Here is a 22,500-nt window from a genome sequence, read left to right as displayed (position 1 = left end):
CAGATAGACGGAAGGTGAGAGAGAGAGAGACGGCGTCCCACAGAGATCTCATTCATTTCAATGGCAGATGAGGAAGTGAAACCTCCTGAGACTCTGGAGTACAGATCAGCTCAGAGTGTGTGTGTGTGTGTGTGTGTGTGTGTGTGTGTGTGTGTGTGTGTGTGTGTGTGTGTGTGAGAGAATCACTGCTCCCATCTATTTTCCCAGAAGCTTTGGTTCATCATCTGGCTTCCTGGCAGCGTGCTGACGGTGACGCCATCCGAGAGTCAGGATGTGGTCGGCTTTAAGATCACTTTTCACAGTCAGATTTTTAGATTCTTATCCATTAGAAGGAGGCCTGAGGGAGCAGGAAACTGGTTTGATGTGCTTTTGAGGATTTTATTTCATTTTCAAGACTCTTCTTCATCTTTACTTCACTAAAATATAGATTGCAGTTGTTTTTATTGTCAGAAATTGTCCCTGATCAGATAAAATATCACATCTGTCTCACACACACACACACACACACACACACACACACACACACACACACACACACACACACACACACACACACACACACACCTGACTGCTTCCCTCTTCTTTTAACATTAAGTACACAAACTCTCAGGCTGATGAAGTGAGATCAAAAATGATTTTGAAGAAGTTTGTTTTCTGCAACAACCATCCTAAAACAGAGAATAACGGAACATGTTCCTCCATGTAATAGAGAAGTTCAGGTTAAACTGACGATTCAATGAAAACTAGTTGAAACTAAATAGAGGAAGAGAGAGACGCCTTAAAAATCCTCGACAAAGTGGAAGTGGACGAGGTTTTTAGTAGAAAAGTGTTTATGTTGCTGCTGGAGAAGAAAAGTGGAAACGAGCTGAGTGGTGAGAATGACTCATCAGAGAGCAGCTTGTTTTAACCTGCTGGGAGAAGCAGGCGGGTGGGGTTTGTTCTGTAAACAAAGCTTCATAGTAAATATATTTATTCATTTATTTATTTACATCACTAACAAGTTTATTTATTTTACAATGTCTGTCTGCAACACATTTTAATTATTTTATTTTATATTTTAATTTCTGCATTACTTAATTATTATTATTATTATTATTATTATTTTTTTTACATATTTAAGTGTTTTAAGATTTGTATTCTGAGTAACTGCTCCTCTGTCATTGTCAAGAGTCTAGAATGCTGCTTTTATAAGGACAGTGCTGACCCGTTCATATTCACACCGTTTCGAGCCCTCAGCCTCTCACACTCAACCACTCACCAGTGACGTCATTAAGTCCTTGAGGGTTCAGGGTTCAAGGTTCAGGGAGGACGTTGGGATTTGGCCAGTCAGTATTTGTGGAACGTGGACTCAGTGAGTTTATACACTGCTGCCCTCTGCTGGTGAGACGCGTCCACTGCACCAGTAAATATGAACGAGATGTGGGAATAAAATAAAGAATAAAATAGATTTAGAACAAAATAGATATAATTGATAAAGAATAAAATAGATACAGAATATAATAGATACACAACAAAATAGATGTAATATATATAGAATAAAATAGATATAATATAAAATAGATATAATATAATAAAATAGATATAGATATAGAATAAAATAGATGTAATATATATATAGAATAAAATAGATATAATATAATAAAATAGATATAGATATAGAATAAAATAGATATAGAATAAAAGAGATATAGAATAAAATAGATATAATAAAGAATAAAATAGATATAATATAAAATAGATATAATATAATAAAATAGATATAGATATAGAATAAAATAGATATAGAATAAAAGAGATATAGAATAAAATAGATATAATAAAGAATAAAATAGATATAACATAATATAATAGATATAGAATAAAATAGATACAGAATAAAATAGATGTATAGAATAAAATAGATATAATAGATTTACGTCCACTGTGATACTTTAGTACGATGTTTCCGTAGAGAACAAAAGTGTTTATTAAAAATAAATAAGTATGAACAAATCAACTGAATGTTTACTTCACATAATTTATTCGTATTGCAATAAAAATGCATAAAACAGAACATAGACAAAAACAACAAAATACAACTTTATTGAAATAATCAAGTCATTCTAGGTATTTAAAAAAAAAAAAAAAGCGATCGAACTTAACATGGCTGAAGGAACACACACACACACACACACAGTCTTTCTCTCACACACACACACTACAAACACACACACACACACACACACACACACACACACACACACACACACACACACACACACACACACACACACAACAAATAAACAGGCACAGATTTGGTAATCAACTCTGAATAGTGCAGGTGCGACACATATACACACACACATTTTCAGAAAGTATTAAAGTATCTGAAGTATTGTGAAATACTTGTAACTATGAGTGAAAGGCTTGTGAAAGTGGTACTCAAAGTATTCTCTCTCTCCGGGTCACAGAAGACAGATCCTGGTTGATTAAAGGCCCAAACACTCGTGCATTTATCGCGTCACGTGGATTCACTTCCTCCCTGTCGTGTTGATTAATACATTTCACTTCATATTGACCTAAATATGATGCGTTTCCTGTTCTGCCCTCGAAAAAACAAACATCTACAGAAGCTCAGAAACATGAAACAGCAGAGAAACACTGACTGTCCAAACACACGTGGATGTAAGGAAAGAACTGAGGAACAACTGTGAAGCTAAATAACAAAACTAAACGCAGCGATGGATTTAAAGGTCTTACATTCCAACATTGGAGGCGAGAGGACAGAAACATCAGACGGTGAAACACGTCTACAATTATATGAAAAGAAAATCAGTAAGTGAGGACTTTTTAAAAAGCATGTAAACATCATTCAAGTAGCCACATGAACAGAGTGTGACCTGTTATATAATATATATATATATATATATATATATATATATTATATATATATATATATTATTGAGGACATGTGATGCTTCTGTCCTGGTCTCCTGCTTCCTCTCTCTCTCTCTCTTAGTGTTTGTTTGATCCTACATGGACTCTTTAAATAGTGTCCAGTCAGCATGTAATCCCAAAAAAAGGAAAATGACTTAATTGACCTCTTAGAAGCTCTTTGTGATTGTCTTTTTTAAACTTTCTTTGTTTTTCTTCTGACACCAAAAGTGACCACAAAAAAGAGAAAAAGAAAAAGTGTGTCCCATTACAGTAACACTAACAGGAGCAATACGTTGCTGTAACTCGGAGAGATAGCGAACGTTTGGTTTAAAACGTGAACAAAACAATAAATTAGGTGAAGGGTTTTGGGTCGCGGAGTCGTCAAGCGCTGGTCGGGATGCTGAAGATCAGCATCCCGACCAGCAGGGGGAGCTCTAACAGAGGCCGTCTGAGCGTCTGACCGGCTTCTGTTTAACGGACATTCTGAGTGTCAATACTGAAGAGCCACACATAAAGATATACATTCATGTAACGCACTTCTCTGACCTTTTTTATTCCTAGCGGGAGCACAAGACAACAGGTCCTTCACTGAGACCTGTGACATCACAACAAACACAAGGTAAATACGAGCAGCACTCCTCGACGACACCAACAGACAGTAGTGAGCCGAGCAGAGCGACAACCAATGACTTCCTCCTCAAACAGACACGGAACATGTGGAAGCAGAATGAAGAACACTGCAGAGACAATTCAGGTAAAAAAAAAGAAAGAGCTTAAAGCAGCTGAAAGAAGAAGTTCCACCCTCAGGTTCAACAGTAGAGCAACGATTAACAGCATCCAACACGTTCACACAGCAGCACAGTCAAGTTAAAGAGAGGATTTCAGCTTGAAATGTCTCTGAAGATGCACTTCTGGTTCATCTGAGCACTGTGTGTCTTTTTTCTTTTTGTGTATAAAGCGAGAAACCTGAAGCACAAATCGGACAGCATTTGGATTTTCTCGGTCTAAAACCAAGCCCAGACCTGCTGAGCCGGACTCACATTCCTGTTTTACCTGAAAGCAACAAAAAAAAAAAAAAAAAAAGCGTGCGATCGCTCCACCGGAACATCCAGAAGCTCTACGGACGATCTCAAGCTTAAGGCCAAACAAAACTCCAGATGAGCGGTTTTGGACGCGAACACCAAACGGGGAACACAAAGCGAGGCTTCTTCGTGAGGAGGAACTGGTTTAGTTTGTAGTCGGAGCGAGTCACGAGTAAATACTTGAGGGAGTGTGGAAGGGAGTAGCAGCACAGACTGAGCCTCCAGCGACACTGAACCAGGACGTGTTCACCAGGAAGCTCTTCTGGAAGGAACTGAAGCACGTGGGAACCAACCGCTGGACTGTTTCATAACGCAGCGTTGGTGAACTTCTCTCTCTTATTTTGAAATGTTTTTCAACAGAGACTCCCAGGTGGACACATCCCAGTTCTTTAGTCTCTTTATTCTATAATACAGCATCGAGGCGCTCCGACGCGGAGCTCACACACACACACACACACACACACACACACACACACACAGAGACAGACACAGACACAGACAGTGTTAAAGCATTATGAAGGCCATATAAATAGTTGTGATATAAATATGTGCACACAGAGAAAAGGACACGGCCACTTTGGGTAAAGCTCGTTTTTTTGGACAGTGAAGCGGGGGTTTAGCTCGACATCCAGTCAAACAAATACTACGGCGGTCATGTTGAAACCAGTCCTCCGAGCGACCGCTGTAACATCTCAACTTAAAGCTGCCAACTCTGAAGTCACGACTCTCGTTTTCAAAATAAAACGTTTGGTCACTGGCACTTCAGATCGGGGTTACTGAGCCAGGCCCAGATCTGGATCATCTCCTGCGGCGTCCTCGGGTGAACCAGCATCAGGCTCTTGTAGGCGCACGGGTTGGACCGGTACTTCTCCTCGATGTTGAAGGTCCTGAAGCCCTTGTGCTTCTCGGGGGCCAGCCCCAGCTTCCTGAGACACATCCCCGTGTAGACGTCGTCTATCGGGTAGAGCGCCACCTGTCGCGACACGTTGTGGAGGCGAGTGGCGATGTCGCCGGAGTACAGGTACCCGCCTCCGCCCGCGTACGGAGGGTACGCCCCGACGTACATGCTCTCCGGGATGAAGTACTTCACCTTCTTGTCCCGGTGCGGCCCCGCGTTCGTGATCACGTCGCCCACAAACAGGTCCCTGGCTTTGGGCTCCGAGAGGCCCCCGAGGAAGTCCAGGATGCGGAAGGTGTTGACGAAGACGTCGTCGTCGCCTTTGAAGACGAAGCGAGCTCCGGCGCAGCGGGTCTGGATCCACTCCAGGAACAGAACCTCCTTGACGGTCAGGTTGAAGAAGGAGTCCCTGTAGTCCCACTGGATGATGTCTCTGTGATGGACGCTCTCGTAGCGCAGCATCCCGGACAGATCCGGGTGGTGGTCCCCGGCCGTGGCGTTGCCGAGGAGGAAGACGGTGACCACCGTCCGGTTGGCCACCAAGCCCGCCCGGCCCCACGACTGGCGGATGGCCTGGCGGCGGTCGAAGTGCGGCGCCAGCGACTTGACGGCCAGGAGGAGGAACGGCGGCTCCTTGCAGACGTCCGGCTGGTCCACCATGATCGGGTACGACCGGCAGTGCATGAAGATCAGGAAGTCCTTGAAGCGGACCGGCAGGGAGTTGTATTCTTTCACCTGAGTGGTGACCTTAAAGTTAGGCTGACACGGGTAGGATGACAAACCGGTGTCGTTCAGCCAGTCGGGCACGTACGGCGCGCTGTAGTTAGCCGCCAGGACCGGGTTGTTCTGGAGGTCCAGAATCTGCTGCTGGCGGTTGCAGTACGCCGATTTGGGGACCAGCTTGGCCCAGAACGGTTTGGAGGGGGTGCGGATCTTGTTGAGGCCGTTTTTGTCCTGGCTGCTGTGTCGGGAGATGATGATGAAGATGAAGAAGTTCACCATCATGATCACCATCACAACGAGCTTCAGCCTCCTCCGCGCCATGGCAGGGTCCGACACCCGTCACCACCTGAGCAGACAAGCACAGGGGGAAAGAAACAAACACCGTTAAAAGGGACAGTGTTTGGGACGTCTTCATTTCAGATGTGAGTGGGTACGTTTGCTCAAAAGAGTTGTGCTTTGTCTCGTAGTGGTGCTTCACATTACTGCTTTTAATAGTCGTCTCGGTCTCTGAACATATGAGACACACTGGTTTTAAACTGTCCGTGGGAAGAATGAACCTATAAGAGTCTGTTCATTCTTGGTTAAAGACTCTGGTCTCTCTGGTCTCTCTGGTCTCTCTCTTTGGAGAAGGTCATGTGAAATAACTTCTCTGACTCACATAATAATCCTCCTCGTTCTCTTTCCTCGTCTCCCCCGTGTGTCTACGTCTCACTCGAGTCAGGAAACAGAATACTCATCTTTGATTGGCTGAGCTGCATCACGTGATGCGATTCACGCCGCTGAACGAGTGCCGTAAAGGCTGGAAAAGCTGCGCCGGTTAAATTACAAGAGAAATGTAATAATTCTCAATTATCTATCGGTTTTAGGTCCAGGGTCCGGATACAACGGCGTCTGGGTCCGGATCCGGACCGCGGCCCGCCTATTAGTGACCCCTGCCCTAGATGCTACACTGTACCTTTAAAGAAAGGAAAACATTTCTGTTCATGAGCATAATAAGGTTCCAGGTTATTTGTGTCTCCGTCCTGTCTTGTTATTATAGATTTATAGATAGTGTTACGTGTTTTTCTTGTCGTCCCAAACAAAACAAAACAGAACCAACAATGTGTTAAACGCACCAGCATGTGGTGTTTATATCTGCCAAAAAAACCCATAAATAATAAAAGAAAAACACAAAAAAATTGGAAGAGAATGCATAAGAAAGGTAAAGAAAAGCTTAACGGTGTCACTTTAAATATAAATAAATATAAATAAATGAACAACCCTAACCCAGTGACGGGGTTAACGATGAACTCGTGTTGAAAACATGTTTGTAATCAATCTTTCATGCGACTAACCGGCTAATCAATTTATGCTTCATCGTAATGATCATGTGCTTTTTTTTTTTTTTTTCCATTTCAGGAAACACAAGATAGTCATCAGTGGGGCGCGGCGCAGCGATGGAAGTGTGACCTTCTTCCACTTCTCTTTGCTCAGAAGCAGCGGGTGAGAACATATCTCAGCCACAGAACACTCAGACTCAAAACAGCCACATGAAGACGGTGCATTTAAAACTGCACCAGAGATCCAATAGTAATAATATCAACAATAATCTCCGGGCTTACAGATCAAGTCTGATCACAAATCCATTTTCTACTAACCGGTGCGGAAGATTATTATGCAAACTCTTTAAATCCACAACCTACAGACACCGTTGAGGTTATAAAGTATTTATCTCAGTCGTAAAGTATGAACTGAGTTTTGGCTGTGGTCCAAACGACATACAATAAAACTCACTCGGACAAGTTCACTGCGATCCGTCGTTTGTTCGCTGGATTGAAGCAATATAAAGACAGAGGACTAGTGACTCACCGGCAGTGATTAGGAAATAAAAGACTGTATCTTTGAATGAATTAAAACGGTTTAAATGTTATTATAAAATGCTTAGAGTTTGTGTAAACAGCTCATAACTACGTTATTATGATTACGTTATAATCTGTGTAATTAGTCCACATTGGTCCGTTACACCACAACAGAGGACGGTTTCATCAAAGCCAAATATTTCAGGATGTTTTGCGTCTCTTTTTTTGAAAAAAAAAAAAAGAAATGAAATGCAGACAACATGTGAGGGTTGGAACAGACAATACAGCCTTTCATGAGGTCTGAGCCTCAGGTTCCTGCTCTGGCAGACTCACACATCCTCGCTGATAACTTTCACTTCTCTTTTTACACAAAATCTGTGTCCCCGCTTCCTTCCCTTCGCTTCCTAACGCCCCTCATTTCCCGTTTCCTTCTCCTTTTTTTTTTTGGACAGCGAGGCGGTCCCATCTGTGGGATTTGCATCGGTTAAGTTATCGATGGACTAAAGCCTCTGACATTCTTGCGGTACCAATGAAGGGAGAACACAGAATGACCCAAATGATCATTGTTAAGGGTATTTAGACGGCTGGCAGTAAGAGAGGCGACAGGAAATGAGGGGAGGGCTGACGAGCGATAAAGATCTCAAACGGATTGATCGACGTCTACCGGGACGCCCCACTTCAACCGTTTGAATTTAACTCTGAGGCTGCAAACTTCAAAGCTACTCGCATCTTAAAACTTTGAAACCAATAAAACGAAGTTACGACTGGGTGGCGATGAAGACGAGACATAATAAAGGGCGGCAAACGTGCAGCTTTAGCTCCGAAACCAGGCAGAGGGTGAAAAAAGCCTCAGCATCTGGCAGATATCAGGGTCATTTTTGGTCAAACCCTTGAGATAAGACAGAAGACTACGACCACACCAGCAGCTCTGGAAGCGGTACTTTGAGCTAAATGCATACATTTGGCTTTGTAGAGTTCACTCAAAGTGTGGGTGAACTCTACCTGACGAGTTAAAAAGGAGACTCTGTGCATCTTTCTCTGCACCGCTGCATGCATCCTTCCTGCCTCTGTATTGTGTTGCTCTCTCGGCCTCCTAGCAACACAGCTTACTTTCCTACTTCCTATCCTTTTGTTTACCCTCCCCCCTCCTCCTCACCTCCTCTACCTGTCATCTCCTTGTTCCCTTTATTGTAAATGTTCCCTCACATTGAGGTGAAAACAGAGAGAAAGGATCCTGGAGGTATAGATCAGAGTTACATTACAAAGAAGAGGCGAGCACAGACACGGCCTCGCTCTCTTTCTCTCACGGGTGATCGGGCTTTCCCGTCCTCCGCATCCCCATACAAACAAGGAGACTTCTGGGAAATGAGTGGGTGGAGATTATAAAGAAGGAACAACATGTTGACAGGACCATAGCTTCTTACGTCTAATTACCCATCAGCAGCGCAGAGCTAAACATACGTCTCCCTGCACCTGATGGAACATCTGCGGCTGGTTAAAAGCAGCTTGTTTTTAGCTGATGCTGCCGGCGCCGGGTCCTTTCCTACGTTTACTTTGACTGTGACAATCTGAAAACTGGCCTCTAATGAGAACTGTTCAACATGTCGGGGGTTGTGGTGGACTATTCCAGTCACATTCCAGTAATAATGCAACAGCTCAGAGCGGGTTGATGACTGAGGAAGCACTCGTTGAAGTGCTTTCCCTCCAGTATATTCACACTGGTTGCTGCTGCTGCTGCGGTTTATACCTGTGGTTGTCTTCGTGTAAATTTTGCACAAACCAAATTGGTGCACGAAGAAGATCTTTATGCACGTAAGAAGAAGATGCGGAGCGCGAACAGACTTAGGAGTCAGAAAGCAGCAGCCTATCAGGACGCAGCATGATGTTAGACGGTACAAATAGTGGGAGCTACTGTTACGTGACACACGGTGGAGGTTTCTCACAGATACAATCCTCTCTAGCTAAATATAGATCTATACAGCAATACTACATCATCCACCGCTCAGTGATGAAGGAACAAAGCGGGTAAAACACTCTTATCACAAGCAGCGCGATTCAAATATCAAACAAACATCATGTAAAGAATTCAATCAAGGAAGAACATCCTGCTTCAAAGGTGGATTAACTTCATTAGATTTAATCCAATTACGTATTAAGCAACCTCCTCATGCAGGCCTTGTGTGATGTGATATATATGTATATGTATATATATATATATATATATATATATATATATATATATATATATATATATATATATGTATATATTGCAGATAATCAAACTCCAACTGGAGATGATGTGGAGGTTAATATTTTACATATGTATCTACAAATCAAACCTCTTAAACAATGCAGGTTACATGTTGGTCGACAACAGCGGGATGTTTTTCCACTTTCATGAACCAGCACAAACAAAAGCTCTGTGACTTGCCGATTACATCGTTTACGGGACAATGCCCGGCTGTGTTTGACAGTGGTTTCAGCTGATAACAGGTTCAGTGGGAGGGGGGGCTCTCACCTGTGTGGGGGAGGGGGGGAGCACTGGTAGTACTGCTAACTTGTTCTACAGTGAATTAGTTGAGTTTATCTTTATTGTCCCACTAAGGAAATTAGATTTTCAATTAAAATCACCTGAACCCAAAAATTGCAGGCAGCTGTGACATTAAAATGCATCTTACATGTTACTGTAAGTGATAATAATTTAATATATAATATAATGCAACAACTTAATAATAATAATAATCTAATATTATAATATAATGCAAACACTTAATAATAATAATAATCTAATATATAATATAATGTAACAACTTAATAATAATAATAATCTAATATTATAATATAATGCAAAAACTTAATAATAATAATAATAATCTAATATATAATATAATGTAACAACTTAATAATAATAATAATCTAATATCATAATATAATGCAAAAACTTAATAATAATAATAATCTAATATATAATATAATGTAACAACTTAATAATAATAATAATAATCTAATATTATAATATAATGCAAAAACTTAATAATAATAATAATAATAATAATAATAATAATTATCTAATATATAATATAATGTAACAACTTAATAATAATAATCTAATATTATAATACAATGTAAATACTTAATAATAATAATCTAATATTATAATATAATGTAACAACTTAATAATAATAATCTAATATTATAATATAATGTAACAACTTAATAATAATAATCTAATATTATAATATAATGTAACAACTTAATAATAATAATCTAATATTATAATATAATGTAACAACTTAATAATAATAATAACTTTATGTAGCACGTGCTTTGAAAGACAAAAGCAGCAAAAGCAAAAGGCAATAAACTAAGAAATAAATAAAATAAATAATTTAGTAAAATCAACAAATAAAAATAAAACAGAAATACCGCTCAAGAACTCATTTGACTACAAAGTGAGTCATTTTACTTTTGTACTTTAAGTAGGTTACAGTTTATACTGACGTACATTTACTTACACAAGATTTTCAAAGCAGACTTTTACTTTTTACTGCCTTGTGTTTGTATAAATTGTTTGTATTAATGTTGTAACACTAAGAGATCCTAGAAGTGTGAGCGCACATCTTACCTGTGCAGTTCAGACGGCCTCCTCAGCTTCGTGTCGCCTTGGTGTCTCCTCTCCTCTCTCCTCTCTTACCCCATACTTAGCTCCGCCCACTAGGGGAACAGCAGCCAATGAGTGAACAAGTAATCAGGAAGGGGAGGGGTTGGGGAGGGGGGGGCGGCAGGGGAACGTCAAAACCTGAAAACCAAAGAAAAGAACCTTTGTGTCAACATGAGGAACTCCAAAATAAACAAAGCAAATGAGTAGAAAAGAGAGAGAAGTAGCGCTGAAGAGCCAGTGAAACAAGGTAACGAGAGTGTGAACAATTCATCCTCTCCGTTATTAGACGACCCCGTCGTTGAAATCTCTTCATCACGTCTTGAACACAGACATCCAAACAAAATCACATCGACTTCCAGACGAGGGAACAGGAAGTGCATGAACGCCGACTTACTCCCAGGTTTTAGGACTCATTCAAGCGCCTCTCTGCTCGTAAATAAAGCAGTTATAAAATAGTCCAAAAATGGTCAGGAGGTATCAGTGATATGTGGCCAATACATCAACTCTCTCCAGGGGAAATCAGGTTTCTCTAAATGCAGAAAACCAGGCTTCTCATTTACATGACGTCAAAGAAATCAGATTAGTGCCGAAACCAGACCAGAGCCTGGTTATTTAAAATGTCCAGACTGACAGCGAAGACATCACGTTATGCAGAAGAGCAACATTTGAAAACACCAAAAGCAGACAGCGACCGCACACACAGCCCACGATGCAGACTGTTCTCAGACAAGAGGCACAGATGTTCTTCCCACCACAGACACCAGCGGTTGCTCTAATCGTTGTTTTCAGAGACTTTCATCAGTTTACAGACATTCGGGCTCACCCATGTCATTTTCCCTCCTCGGGCTTAGCGCTCTTTATGTTCCAGCCTCTCTTTTACTCGTGTAGACAAGCTACTGCATGAACGTCTGCTGTGCTCCACATCCACCCAGGGTCTCAACGTTCAGCCACAGCTCTTCCAGCGAAGCACACTGCCCCTTTAACAAATATAAGTGTGCCTCTATAGAAGTCATGAAGGTCCTGTTCAGACCGTGTATCTGGAATCCAGATCGGCTTAAATTGTGCTTGAATCCAGTTAAGTTGTTTGTACAAAAACAAATTCAAATGACCCTTTGTGATAATATTTCTCACTTGCTTTCACATTTAAATGTCCGTGTGGGGAAAACAGAAAAAAAAACATTTCCATGAAGCCACACAGCTAGAGGACAGCAGAAGCTTTGTAGCGCATCTACTCGACTTAGAAACCTTGTTTGTAAAGCCAAAGATTTTCCCCTGAGCTGCTGTAATTAAATTAAAAACAAGTGTGCAAACAGGGGCGAGGCCAAATACAAGAGCGAGAAAATGATCACGGTGCACGACACGCTGGTGAACTCCCATCTAAAGCAGCAGATAAATCAGGGAGTGGTCGAACACATTGGGAGGCTAAAAAAAAATAACATCTGGGGCGTCTGACAAAGACTCCCTTTCTACACATGACTGTGGTTAGTTAATCATTAACTCACCGGCTCTACTGGTCAGATAGGAGGTCATATCACCCTTCACTGTGTGGCGTTAACGTACAAACCGTCCGTGAGATATTCACTTAAAGATTATCCAAAAGACCCCAAACACGTTAAAAAGGGGGGGAATATGAGCAGAAAAGTTAATCAACAATGGAATGTGTCTAATCTAAATACTGTGTACTCAAGAGGTCACTCTCTGTTTGTGCTCCTTTACAACAGAAAAAAGAACTTCTCAGTCTGTTTGACTTGTTCGGGAACATTCCACCTTTAATTCCTCCAGCTCTGCTTCTCTATTTTAAAATGGCATTCAAATGTGACACACGTCTAACATCGGTTGTTGTACAGATTTTAAATGTTGGCGTTTAAAGAGACCGAACAATCCTGCACGCACGTCGATCGCTTCTGGTCACTTTATTAACACGCTTTATGTCTTTAATCGGACTGAAAGCTCCACTGATACATAAGGCTGGTTGGTTTTAGCTCACTGCAGGTGTAAGTAGCCACATTGGTGAGCAGGGGTTATTTTTCAAACGACCAAATTAGCATGTATCATGGCCACAGTTCATAAAAAAAACCCCAACTAATTTAGGTGGGTTTATGTTTTACAAAAGTGAAAGCCGATATAATTGTTTAGAGATGTTATTTGAAGAAAAACACACAATTCAAATGATAAGTAAATGTTTGTTTTTTTCATTGAATTATTTCTTGGCATTGGTAGTTTTAATAATGTCTTATAAGCTGCTATTAGAGCTCGTGTTAGGAAGTTAAACAAATCATAAATCCATCTCGAAAATCTATTTTATATGGATGTGAAAACATCAGATTTTCCGATCAGCTGCCAATCGATCGGTGCATTTGCATCAACATCTGCCCAAAAAAAACCCAACAAAAAAACCCCCAACTCTCCAGCATCGGCCGGGCTGTACTTCAGACACTCACTAATAACGACTAAACACACTGCATTCTTCCTCCACACCTTCATCACTGCCTGCCACAAAGAATTAATCCCAAATGTCAAAAGCCGTGACATCTCGAACAACTCTCTGGGTTGACTCACAGCCACGGGGCCTTTAAAACGCCTCTTAAAGGGAAACAATAGTCAGGTAAAGCTAACTGCCATAACTGTTCACAGATGAGAAAACAACCAATGAAGCAACGCTGATGAGCACAAACCTGCTTCTCTGTGAACCGAACTTCCAACGGCAGGTCCCACGATTAAGAGCGTTTCAGTCACTTCCAAACATTGTATGCAAACAGGCTACGAGATAAAAAAGGTGTCCAGCTGTGTGTTCTGCTGCAGTAAAGCGTTCCTCATTTAGCTGAGTGCTCCGTCGTGTGACAGCAGATAAAGAGCGTCTACCGCTGAGGCCACATCAGGTCTCTGGACAAAGTTCAACTCTACATTTTTTTTGGTTTGACCACTTATCTGAACTAGCATTGGAACAGCTTCTTATTTCCACTTTTCCTCCGAGCTATGGAGTACCATGTGACTTCCACAGCGGGAAATAGAAAGGAAGGCACACAACCAGCCACTCATGCTACGTTATACAACAAGGGGTCACTAATAGGCGGACCGAGGTCCGGATCCGGACCCAGACGCCGTTGTATCCGGACCCAGGACCTAAAACCGATAGATAATTGAGAATTATTACATTTTGACGGAGCGCTTTTATTTTAACCGGCGCAGCTTTTCCAGCCTTTACGGCACTTGTTCAGCGGCGTAAATCACATCACGTGATGCAGCTCAGCCAATCAAATGTGAGTATTCTGTTTCCTGACTCGAGTGAAATGTAGACACACAGGGAGACGAGGAAAGAGAACGAGGAGTAGAAAAATGATTACGCGAGTCAGAGAAGTTATTTCACATGACGTTCTCCAAAGAGAGAGAGAAGTGGTCAGAGAGACCAGAGACCAGAGTCTTTAACCAACAATGAACAAACTCTTATAGGTTCATTCTTCCCACGGACAGTTTAAAACCAGTGTGTCTCATATGTTCAGAGACCGAGACAAATTGTCTCATGTATGCGATTTTGAAGGGCTTTAATTTTGAAATGCTACATCAGAATGTCCTGGTTCTCTCTGAGTGACACCTTGAGGTGCTCTGCTATTAAGATGCACATTTTTCAAAGGAGGAGATTTTCTCAATTTGGACCTTTTGGAATGTTAATTGAATACCACTGTTATACAATGTGATGTAATTAAGCTTTCCTTGTCCCCGTCGTCATCCTGCACCTGTGGACATTACAACTACCAAAGAGATATTTCTGAGGTCTACTTGACACGGGTCTGAAGAGTATAAGAGCACGTTATTGCATGAGGGAATGTGGGTCTAATAGCAGGATGGTGCGAATAGAGAGCTCCAGAAATAGATCTGAAAGTGAGAGAGAGAGCTGGAGTCTGCCCACTTCTGGTTGTCTCTTTTGTCTCATCACTGTCTTATCGCTCAATATCTCGTTAAAGTCACTAAAATGAAAACCAGGATGTTTAAAACGTCTGTGGAATAAAGAGAAATGTACATCAGCTGGCAATAATCCCTAACACACACACACACACACACACACACACACACACACACACACACACACACACACACACACACACACACACACATATATAAACACACACTTTAAATAGAATGGAATTTGTAATTATCAACAAATACTTGTCACTCCGTCTCTCCATGCTAAAGGTCACCTCTCTCTCTGGCGCGACTCGTTCACTCACACTCAACGTTATCTAAATTTAAAGGTGTGTGTGTGTGTGTGTGTGTGTGTGTGTGCGTGTACGTTAATGCATTACATAAAACATGCCAAGTTTAATCCTGACACATGGCTGGCAGTGTGACCTGATGAGCAGAGACATTGTGTACATATGAATCACTTCATACTGTCGTGATTATACTTATGAATAGAACTGTAGTGATGTAGAACAAACAGTCAGGATTACGATTTGAAGCACCGTTTACATCCATACAAATGCATTAAAGCTATTGAACATCCACCTTAAATAACCTACAGCACAAGCCATCACTTTCACAACCAGCAAATATGGAGGAACATTGTCTTTCATTTATTGTTCCAACAATATTAAAACTATAATGGTCTTACCACAATAACAGAACGACGATCAATTATTCAACGTCCATTATAAACTTTGCACTATATTCAGCGTCTCTCCTTCTCTTGCTTTCTCTATTCTTCACCACATTGTTGTTGCGTATTAAAAGAAAAATAACAACATCCCTAGCTATCTAATTAATTATTGTGTTGAAGTACAATGCAGCTTTTCTGTGGGCTTTTTTTTTGGGGATGATAAAGCAACTTAAAACGAGAGAAGAAAAAAGAAAAGAGAAAGGCTTCAGGCTTTACTCTCGTTCCACAGCTCTGCATTTTCTACCATGTCATACCTTTAAGTGGAGCGACAAAAAGCCTCAACGAAGCTGTGGGCGATGTGGTCGTTCGGCCTTTCAGTGAAAAATTGCAAATTGCATCTAGTGGCTTTAGTTGTTACAGGAAGACAAAGAAATAACCACAGAAAGAGAGGCGGTATCACTGAGTGCATCTTAAAAACTAGAGGTATCCTTCGTCAGTTGGACTTTACATCCTCATCTGTCCAGAGTAAAATCATTTTATCCTATCAGACATTTGTGTAAAAGTGTCATAATTAGCATATGAATTCTTGACTTATGGCCAAAAACCTGACCGAAGAAATTCCCTCCAGCAGTTCTTGAGCTATCGCTTTCACAAGAGTGGTGTGTATATTTGGAGTATATTGGCAGTTTTACAAAAGTTGGAAATTGATATCATTGATAATTATTATTATTATTATTATTATTATGGTAAGCCTCCTATAAATAGGGCCCGCAGAGCAATGTTGGAGGCACATCTAGAGGTGCGTGGGCTTTGGAGGACAGCTGATAGCTGGCATGGACCTCGCATTCCTAGCGTTGTTCTCTGCAGGCACCTGCTTGAATCCAAAAGCCGCTTGGCTCTATATCTCACAGCCTCCAGCAGGCCTCCACTGCTGCTCTGCCATAGATTCAAGAGGGAGGTCGGTACGGGTCCGCTGGTGGAGCGAATAGCTATAGACGTGAGCTTGACAGGTAAGCGTCGCAGCTAGGCTAATGTTAGCGTTTAGCAGCCGGTAGCCAATCAGAGGCAGAGTAAGGGCCAGATCTTCCCATAACGAATACACCCTATCCACTTCCCTTCTTTTCACATGACACAATGAGCTGCTCACACGTCCACATTTCAAAACAGGATGCTGAAGTGTTCATATGGTGCAGCTGGAAGTCTACTAGAGTGCAACTGCGACCAAAGCTCAACTAAGATCAAAATCACATTAAAATAAATCCAATCATAATTTTTCATGTGCATTGAGTTTGAGTGTTTGTAATCAAATAAAGAAGAGAGATATTATTATATTACTGAGAAGATGAAGCTGGAGCCTTAGATAACATTGACCTCAAACAACCTGCATGTGACATAAACGTGGAGCCATTGGAGTCTGTGCAGCACGAGATATCGAGCGTTACGCTCGGATTAGGATCTTAAAAAAATGGCTAAATAAGTATGCTACACATCCTCAGAGACTGGGGGGGGAAGGAAGAAGGTATGAGGAAGAGTGCAGACAAGGCAGCAAAAAGCTGACGTGTCATGTTAACTCGACGTGTCTTTGTTGCGTGACTTCATTGTTAAGTTTCAATGTGCTTGTGAAACTGTTGAGTGGCAAAGTAGTTCCTCCCTGACCGTGTTGCATCCTGACACGTCGCCCATCTCCAAACAGTCACATCCTGTTCCACAAGCACCTCACTAACCCAACCCATTGTCATCTCTGGCAGACAGAAAGGAGGGGAAACAGGTGGAGAACCAGGTGGAGGCTGAAGCTTCAACAGTTAACTGAATACCTTTCGGTCAGACTAAACAAGACATTTGAAGACGTCACCTTGGGCCTCTGCTATTCAATTTATAGACAAAACGACTGACGAAAAATGACGCATGCAAGACGTTGCATTGCACCACCCTGAACGGACATATAACGCATCTCCAGGAACTGATCCACAAAGTGAGCGGAGAACAGTGTCAAAAAGCAGAACTGGTGAATAAGGCTACAAGTTAAGTTAAAAGTGCTTTACACAAAACTAGGAGCACGTGTATCGCCTCTCAACGGCTCTTAACATGGCCGACGGCCGAGCCGGCAGATAGGGGCTAACAGTGCAAACAGAGCTAACGGTGCAAACTCAGCAAAAGTGCTCACAAAGCTTACAGTGTTTACCTGAGGGGGGGGGGGGACCGGAGGGACGGCATTATCAGCTGTAACCGCCATGAGTGCAGAGCAAGGCGGTGGGCTAACCGGTGAGGCGTGCTAACATGCACTATGTAAAGAAAACTCTCTTACTACAACCAACAGAGAGGGAGCGTGACTGTGTCCTCTGCTCAGGTAGACATTACTGCAGGATATCTCTACATAGCTAACAGTCGTTGGCTGCTGTATCAATGCTCTGAATCTCATATATTGCACCTTTAAGGCTTCGCCGAGACAAACTCTGCAAACTTACGGTCCAGCGGGAGAGAGTACTTGTTCATTGTGTGTATTATAAAGGGCAAATATTATTTCAAGATTGCTCCGCTGAGTAACTTTCATCACAATGTTCCTATTACCCAAGCTGATGAATAACCACCGGGTTCCTATGGCGTTGAAGAACGAACACCAACGAGTGTGAATTATTGAGACCTTTTGTTTTTTTTGTCATGGCGAAATTGATAATTGCCATTCAGCGATTTGATCTTAATCTGACAGAATCACTTGTCAAAAAACAGCCTGGGGGCGAGTGGGAGACCCAAAATCAAGCAAGAAACAAAGATGGCTGCAGCTCAGATCTGGCAGAGTCCTCGGGATGAAGACGTTTATTCACAGAGACGGGGTTACTTCCGACGTCACAAATATGTGTCACTGTGGTAAGACTGTCTAAATATGTACCTACTTAGAATCTGAAACTTTAGTTTGCTCCATTGGGCTGAAAACATGCACGGCCCCACTCACAGCATGGCTCTCTGTGTGCATTATAGGCTATACTGGTGTCAGTTTATATCTTCCTCTTAATGCCTATAAAGAGTTTAAACCCACTGATGCATTTGCCGTAGTCGGGGGCTGTGCTGTCGGCAGAATGACGGTAACATTATGGATTAGCTGTGTCCATGCAGCAGTAAGCTGGTTTTAATGGATCTCGGAAAACAGTGGCAGCCAAGCACTTTAAAAAAAAAAAAAAAAGGCAGCATCTGCTTCTTTGGAAAAATCTACATTTGAGTTTACATTCAGAGGCATTATTAGTCATAAGAAAAAGAAACAAGGTCTGGCCTTTTAAAACCACGGCCCTCTTTTGAGAGTTACACGAAATGTAGTTGGAAGAGACATTAAAGAGCTTTTCTTTTGTGTCTGTCGTCTGACTTTCACTGTGCCTCTGTGGTTTAACTACAAAGTCATCAGACAACTAATACAGTCATACAGCAGTCATTCCCCACTTTAGTACCTTCCTTGAGTAAGAACTTTGTGTGTGTGTGTGTTACATTTTGTAATTATCAAGGAATATTTAGTCATGCCAGCATGTAAACTGCATGATTAACGTCAAACATTGACGCTTGTAAAGTGATAGTTAGGGACACAATGCAAAAAAAAAACGCCGCTGACATTTTGTGAAATAATACAGCACGCTTGTTTATTGAATTACAGGTATTCAGAAGAGGAGATCAATATCGGTTTCCTTTTCGGGTGCGTCCTGTGAGGCGATACATCCACGGTGAGTTCAGCCTCGCTCAGCTCAGCAGAACGTGTTCTGTCAAACGCGCATTGAAAGCCGTCTTAGACGCGTGTTATAGAAACCAAAAATGAGCCACTGTGGTTGACCTGGCGACTCTCAATGAAGCTGCATTGAAGAAGGTAAAGCAGCTAGAACCTGCTGCTGAAGACTGAAGTCAGAAGGCCGGTTGTGTTAAGATTAGCAACGCAGGAAATAATTATTTCGTCAAAAGAAACCAGAGGACTGCACAAGAGCTAGTTGACTGCTGAGTGTTTCTCTAAAAGCTTTCATTTGCTACGGTTATTGTTAAAGGTAACAAAATATCTGCAGATAATAGCTAGCGGGCAGAGTTAGCGGGTGGATGTTAACTATCTTTCTGTTGTTCCGTATCATAAACGTGCAGACAAAGCCTCTTTGAGCTGTCCAGTGAGCCCACTTTAAAGTTGGATGTGATAAGGATCTCAGTCAGGTAAACACAATCCCTCTGTGGTCTGAGGTGTCGCTGGTTAGATGCAATGCAAACTACAACTATTAGGGATCGTGTGACGGTCTCTCTAAAACAGGACAGTGCTGATTTCTGTGTCAACATAAATGACGACAGTGTGGTTTATAGTACAGACCTGGTGGGATGGCCCCATAATTAGCAGCACTGCTGGGTGGATCCAGAGCTCCCAGTTGGGATGTGCTGAATTTACTGACCTTGAAATGAGAGGAAGGACCAGATCTACCAATCAGCTGCAGCCTTCAAGCCAAAATCTAATTTTCACGAAACAAATTCCTACTAAAGCAGCCCGTTGTCTGCTATTAAAACACAGTCATGCTCATCCATTTAATAGTCAACCGGCTTTGACGTTTGTCTTCTTAAACCAGAACCTCCATACCACATGTAGATGCCTGTTATTACTCATCTCTGTTCCTCACCACATCCACAGAAACCGTTAGTCAGCCACTGTCAAGAATGTGCATGGAATAGCAATGGTTCATTTAGGTGGGACGGATAAAGTAAGACGAATACATGAGAGTGGGTAGAGCAAATGTCCTGAATGTGAAGAAAGGTCACAGGTTTGATTAAATCAACAGGTGAATGCACATCCTGTGACGGTCAGAGTGTCCTTGAGCAGGAAACGGGAGCTCTGAGCCGGCTCACTGAGCCGGAGAAGCAAATGTCGTAAAGAAAGCACTCCACATGGTGTGTGGAAAAGTATTGGCGATGTATTCAGAGGGCTGGCCGTGTTTGAGATGCCCCAAGAGACTCTGTATTTTAAATTTTAAATCATATAATATGGCGCACAGACGTTTCTTGTGCTCTGGGTTCATGAAATAAATAAAAAAAATGCCACGTAACACCACTATCTCTGCCACAGCAACTTGATACGGCCACCAAAGAAGCACCAGACTTCTCAAATACACACAAACGTGCCATTTTAATTTGATCTAATCCATCACAAACAGACAAAACTGTACGTACAAATCAGAGAGACACAGGAACGAACACATTTCTCATGACTGCAACCCGGTGTGCAGAACTGAAAGATATAAATGCAACATATGAATCCAGGGTAATATATCTTAAGAGTCGTGTGGTGATACAAAAACGGAGCCAAACCACCAAATCAGCGTTTTGTTTCAAAATGTCGTCTTTTCCATATAAAATCTCAAAATAGCTAGATTTGCTCTCGGCTGGATGGAGGCTAGTCATCCAAAGTGTGGTTTGGACTTTTCTGTCTAAACATAGCAGGACTTCTAACAGTGCTGACACACACACACACACACACACACACACACACACACACACACACACACACACACACACACACACACACACACACACACACACACACACACACACACACACACACACACACACACATCTGTGCAGTAACTCTGGAAAATATTGCTCATATGATCAAAAACTTTTATCTTGGAGAGCACTTATGGCAGCAGAGAGAGGAGGAGGAGGAGGAGGAGGAGGAGGAGGAGGAGGATGGACAGAGGAAGACAGGAGGAGACAAGAGCAGACCACAAAGGTCTGGAAGAGGAAGACATTTAGGTTACACAGAAATAAAAAGACAGCTATCAGCCGGCAGACAAAAGCACCATTCAGACAATATTCTCTCAGTTGTCTCATCCAAATATTGGATTTACGTCGCCCTGCTTTTCTACCTCACACATATATTATGTGTTTGTGTTTGAGTCTCTATGGTTTCATGAACGGATCTGATGATGTCGGACTTTAATCAGGGGCCGTGATAAAATCTGTCTAGACCGCTATCGAGGTAGAGAACTGAAAGATAGATTATGACTCAATAAGAAAGAACAGAACCACACAGTGTGACTACTGTTTCCCCTAAATGTATTAATTCTATATGTATCCAGAGGGGCCTTATGAGTCACTTTATTCAAGTTTGTTTGATTGTTTTCCACAAAAAAAAAAAAAAAAGATGTGTCCTATCTGCAATGCAATAAACATCATTTATTTCCTGAGAGATGATATGGTAAACTGAGAGAATGACTATCAGGATATCCTTTGCTTCCTTCAGGGACACTAAGCTTGGTGAGTGTTTACACTAACCAGGGCAGCAACTAATGATTATTATAATTATTGATTCATGTGTTGGTTAATTATTAATTATTTTGCTTTACCATAAACTAATCTATTGTTTAGTCTAAAACATATTGTGTTTGGTATGTTTGGTTTGATGAATGCCTTTAAGCGAATAATCAATAATCACATTTATTGATTTAACTCCTTGCAGCACGAGAGCACAGCACCACTACCAATGAGTTGCTTCTTCTGCTAACGTAAGAAACGTAATAAAAGTAAGGTAACGTAAGAAACGTAATAAAAGTAAAGGTAACGTAGGAAACGTAATAAAAGTAAAGGTAACGTAAGAAACGTAAGAAAAGTTAAAGGTAACGTATGAAACGTAATACAAGTAAGGTAACGTAAGAAACGTAATAAAAGTAAAGGTAACGTATGAAACGTAATACAAGTAAAGGTAACGTAAGAAACGTAATAAAAGTAAAGGTAACGTAAGAAACATAAGAAAAGTAAGGTAACGTAGGAAACGTAATAAAAGTAAG

The 22,500-nt window shown here is 41.5% G+C and overlaps 1 protein-coding gene across 1 annotated transcript in view; it reads right to left on the bottom strand.

The window, feature by feature from the left end:
• Positions 1–2,001: 2,001 nt before the first annotated feature.
• LOC137873372 (N-acetyllactosaminide beta-1,3-N-acetylglucosaminyltransferase 2-like) overlaps positions 2,002–22,500 on the bottom strand; it is a 21,926-nt gene continuing 1,427 nt past the window's right edge. The window contains exons 2-3 of the mRNA XM_068711571.1: positions 11,083–11,256; positions 2,002–5,965 (exon numbers count right to left, since the gene is read on the bottom strand). Coding sequence (XP_068567672.1) covers positions 4,750–5,940 — 1,191 coding nt within the window. The 5' untranslated portion in view covers positions 5,941–5,965; positions 11,083–11,256 and the 3' untranslated portion in view covers positions 2,002–4,749. The remainder of the gene's footprint in view (positions 5,966–11,082; positions 11,257–22,500) is intronic.

Source organism: Cebidichthys violaceus, unplaced genomic scaffold, assembly GCF_023349555.1.
Source record: "Cebidichthys violaceus isolate CVI_PGR_0920_01 unplaced genomic scaffold, fCebVio1.0.p SCAF_162, whole genome shotgun sequence".
Taxonomy (NCBI): Eukaryota; Metazoa; Chordata; class Actinopteri; order Perciformes; family Stichaeidae; genus Cebidichthys; species Cebidichthys violaceus.
This window is presented reverse-complemented; position numbering and strand designations above follow the sequence as displayed.